The sequence below is a fragment of the Phyllobates terribilis genome, unplaced genomic scaffold (genome assembly GCF_046119375.1).
Source record: "Phyllobates terribilis strain yellow unplaced genomic scaffold, ASM4611937v1 Scaffold_9__5_contigs__length_417890890, whole genome shotgun sequence".
Classification (NCBI taxonomy): domain Eukaryota; kingdom Metazoa; phylum Chordata; class Amphibia; order Anura; family Dendrobatidae; genus Phyllobates; species Phyllobates terribilis.
In genome coordinates, this window is record NW_027362769.1 from 417,328,216 (window position 1) to 417,333,101 (window position 4,886).

Consider the following 4,886-nt stretch of genomic DNA (forward strand, 5'->3'; position numbering starts at 1 on the left):
CACTGTACTTCCGTTTGTGAGTTTGTGGTCCACTCGCTACTTCTCTGCAAGTACCCTGTGGGTATCTGGTTCTGCCTTTTCCTTCTAGTCTGTTCCGTGTGAACAGAGCCCTGTTCCCACCGCGTCTGCGGTTTTCGCTTTGCTCAGCTCTGTCCGCCGCGTCTGCGGTTTTCGCTTTGCTCAGCTCTGTCCGCCGCGTCTGCGGTTTTCGCTTTGCTCAGCTCTGTCCGCCGCGTCTGCGGTTTTCGCTTTGCTCAGCTCTGTCCGCCGCGTCTGCGGTTTTCGCTTTGCTCAGCTCTGTCCGCCGCGTCTGCGGTTTTCGCTTTGCTCAGCTCTGTCCGCCGCGTCTGCGGTTTTCGCTTTGCTCAGCTCTGTCCGCCGCGTCTGCGGTTTTCGCTTTGCTCGGCTCTGTCCGCCGCGTCTGCGGTTTTCGCTTAGCTCGGCCCTGTCCACCGCGTCTGCGGTTTCGAATTTGTCTCCCAGTCTGTACTGGACCCTACCCAGCCTGCGCTCTAGTCTGCCTGTTCCAGTATTCCCCGGTGTGGGTCAACAGCCGTGTCCGGAGTCTGACCTGGAGTAGACCCTGGTTCCTCTGCTCGGTTCCTCCCTGGTGCACTGGCGTCGTATGCCGTCGTGCGACCTTGGTCGGATCGGGCAGATACTTAGTTACGCCCCTCCAGGCACTCTCCGGTTCATGGCACAGTGGAATCACTACATAAACATGCACACGCCAGTCAGTCCGGGCGTGTGCATTACAGCACTGTTGGACTCACGGGTCTGCGTAGAGGATGACTCCTTCTGAATCTGGGCTAGCTCCAGCTGGTGTTGTCGGTCAGCTTGTCGCTGGAGCAGCCTCTCGGTCAGCTTTTGCCTGGCGCTCAGCAGCCTCTCGGTCAGCTTGTCGCTCAGCAGCCTCTCGGTCAGCTCGGGCCTGGCGCTCCTCTTGGTCAGCTCGGGCCTGTTGCTCCTCTCGGTCAGCTCGGGCCTGGCGCTCCTCTCGGTCAGCTTGGGCCTGTTGCTCTGCTCGCTCCTGGAATTTCAGGATCAGCTGCAGTCGTCCATCACGATCGTCTGGGGCGAGCTGCTCCAAGGCCATCTGCAGGTGGGGGTCCACACTACCTTGGTTGCGGGGAACTGGTCTTCAACAGTTACATGTAAATTAGCACAAGCCCGCATAGTAATTACCCCCTTCTCTCTCAGGGACAAGAGGCCTGCTTCCTAATGAAGTTTTCACACTTCTTCCCTGGCCGTGTGTGAATAACTATTTATCAGTGGTGCGTTAACTGGGGCTTTTGTGCTGAGCAGAAGGAGTATAAGGGAGGGGGGTGATAATTTGCATTAGACACTGTATGATTGTCATCTCTGGACAAACAATACAGCAGAGGGCATGGGAGAAGGGCTAATATTCTGTTAAGCTGTCCCTGATATCAATATTTTATAATATTCCTGACATATATGTACCGACTTTTCTCTTTTCTTATGTTACTTAGATATTGGTACATGATGACGCACCCTTATTTACATTGAGGTTGTGCACTCTTTTTTCTGTGTTCTCTGTTACTTGTGTTAATAAAAGCAAATGCTGAACTATGATCTTTGTCAGTCCTGGGAGACACAATGCACTGTGGTTGTGTATCGATACCCCCCAAAAAAGAAAAGCTCCCCCTCATGAGAGCCAACTCTCCGACATGAGGTTTAGTATATTTGTTCTGTTTATCCCTTTTTATTTTATGTGATATATACTGCATTGTTTTGTCCATTTTGTATCATCTTTATATATTTTTATAAACACTGCCTACTTTTCAGATTAAGTATATAAAATTGAATAGCTCAGTTCCTCAGGGGTGTACCACACCCCTGAAGCAACGCGCTATCTGTAATGGGTGTCCAATTGGCCTATATAAACAATAGGTGGTGGCAGCAGCTAGTTCCTTTTATTATTGTGGAGTTTGTCAGTGACTGTACCAGGGTGTATATATAGATATATTCCATGGGCTGAAATCTCATGTGTATATACTATACGCTCACTGTGAGATCCCCAATAACTGGCCTAGTAGTGAAAACAGCTGCGGCCTCGTCCATCACTCGCCAGTCAATTGCGTAATTCTCCTGAAGATTGGAGGCGGCGGTGTGTTGTTCATCGTTGTGGGATCTGCGTCATCTCTCCGGCTGTTCTCCTTGAATAATTGGTGCCAGTGGTGGGATCTATGCATGATCCCCCTGCTCTTTTTAACTTGAGAGGTGCCATAAATGCAAACCATCAATTTAACACAGCAAATCAAGGGTTCATTCACACGTCCGTGAAGCTCAGTCCACACACACACCGCAAACAAAACCAAGCATCACAGCTTCATATGTTTCTATAAGGCTGTCACACTAAGGTTGAGAGACTCGCACCCAGTCCACGGATTGTGGTCCATGCTCAGTGCATCATGATGGTCAAACATCTAAGTGCTCCAAATAGTAACAGATCTGATTTTTATGCCCAGGGTTAGGTCTGTGACCAGGTATAATATAGGGTTGGCATTTCCATGGTGAGGTAGGTCAGTGACAGGTTAGGGAAGCAGCCACAGTCAGATTTTCCAGGTTTTAGGAGCAGTTCAATGAACTTACTGATTCAATATGAGATTTTAGGGCTCAAGCAATGCAAACTACCCATAAGAATTGTTTACATGGTTATTATTTGTCCAGCCTTGTAACTGCAACCCAGCAGGACCCAATAGTGTTAAAGGGGTTGTCTACTACTGCACAACCCCTTCTTAAATGTTATAGCACCTCATGTAAGATAATAAAAACGTATGCTCACCTCCTGGACCATGAATGTTGGTGCTGTGTCTACCAGCACTCACATGACATTGTTACAGGGCGTCAGTGCTATGACAGAACAATGGCAGACATCGCATCGGTCGAGGAGAAGAATATATATATATTTTTCATTTCACATTTGGCATTTTAATATTTAACAAGGCTTGTCTTACCTGACTTTCTGAGCCTGCTCTCCTGACAGAGAGAATAACTGCAGATCTTACTATCACTACTAACATCTAATCACCTCTTTCCAATTACATACAGATGGGCGCTGAAGACTACCCACAAGACTACAATAACATGAATGATGATAATCATACAGTCGATGACCACCCTTGGCTCCACAGCTTGTTCTCACCCATTGCCTATTCCGTGACTTGTGTCCTCGGACTTATTGGAAATGTGCTCATTATACTCGTTTTTGTGTTCTACGAGAAGATAAAGACTCTGACCGACACCTTTTTGGTGAATTTGGTCATTGCAGACATCTTGTTTCTGCTCACCCTCCCATTCTTGGCATATGAATGGGCACATGCCTGGGTTTTTGGAGACTTCCTGTGTAAGATCATAAGGATCACATACAGGGTGAATTTATTTACGTCCATGCTCACGCTCACCTCAATCACATTTGACAGGTTTATTTCTATCACTAAAGTCACTAAGGTAGCTAAATACCAGGTGACTAAACATAAGTGGCGGTACGGGGTGTGCGTCCTCCTCTGGACCCTGGCTCTGCTCCTTTCCATTCCCCAGTTCATATACAGCAACAGCCGTGACCGGAAGGAATGTTTTGAAGAATACTACCCTCCCATCATGGAGATCGTGGTGGTTTCATTCCAGATGACTGTGGGATTTCTAATTCCCTTGGCCTCAATGGTGTTTTGTTACAGCTTTATTCTCCGGACCTTGGTTAATGCCAGAGGCGTTCAGAAGAGGAAGTCAATGAAGATAATTGTGGTCATAGTGGTTGTATTTATAGCTACACAGCTGCCTCATAATGCCCTTGTCCTGGCTAAAGTCCTCAATAAGGGATTCACATCAGATTCCTTAACAATCACGAGCGTTGTAATGGAAGCTATAGCTTACTTCCACGCTTGTCTCAACCCTGTCCTGTACTTTTTTGTTGGTACAAAATTTAGAAAGCATTTTTGGAAAATGCTGAAAGGTTTAGGTCTTAACCGGATGCAAGATGAAACCACACATCATCTGCGGACGACTGATGGAGACTCCAGAAACGTTTCTGCTTCAACAAACATCTGTGCAACAAGCGTGTAAATGGTTTCTCGGGACGAGCAGACACCATTATGGCTGAAGAGTGAAGCAGTTAAAGAGTTATTTCTATTATTGGATAGTGCTTGTGTGACACCCCAGGGGTCTGGTTGCCACAGTGATAGAGATATTACGTCTGAGAGCAGGTGGGAGGTCCTTTGGTCAGGGATCCTGTGCATGCCACACCTCCTGCCCAGTCTTGGGAGGGGAAGGACTTCCCCTATATAAACCTGGGGCTGAGGCAGAGTAGGGAGTTCTGAGAGGAGAAGACAGGGAGCAGAGCTGCTCTATGGGCTCTGCTCCACAGGCAGGCCCTGTCCTGGGGCCTGAGCCTGGAGTCAAGGAGAGTAGAGACAAGAAACAGCAGAAGCAATACTACTACGAGTCAGGGGCTGGCAGCTGCAGAGCTCGCCCTGACTGAGAAGCTTTCTTACCGGACCCGGCGTCCGAGGCTGTGGGGACTAACTCTTACCCAGCAGCAGAAGCCGACCGGCAGGGGATTTCAGGTCCTCAGGCCCAGAAACCCGAAGGCACGGTCACACGCGTGGGACCAGCACCGCCATCGTGGAGCGGAAGCCATTAGAAGGCCCCGAGTCACCGGCCATACGGGTGAGCACCACACGGTACACTCAGGGACGTGGGCTACTTATATCCGCTTCTAGCAAGGTAGCCAGAAGAGTACAGTCAGTTTGGGAGGCCTACAACTCCGCCTGGCCAGGGGAGATCCCATCTGCTCAAGGACTGACCAGGCCCCGTTCACTAGCAAGTACTCCGGGAGGGTCTATCGTTGTTACCAGTAAAGACCCTGA

The 4,886-nt window shown here is 49.0% G+C and overlaps 1 protein-coding gene across 1 annotated transcript; it reads left to right on the forward strand.

The window, feature by feature from the left end:
- Positions 1–3,072: 3,072 nt before the first annotated feature.
- LOC141161287 (C-X-C chemokine receptor type 6-like) lies at positions 3,073–4,083 on the forward strand. The gene has a single exon (XM_073646100.1). The coding sequence runs from the start codon at positions 3,073–3,075 to the stop codon at positions 4,081–4,083; it is 1,011 nt and encodes a 336-aa protein (XP_073502201.1).
- Positions 4,084–4,886: the final 803 nt, after the last annotated feature.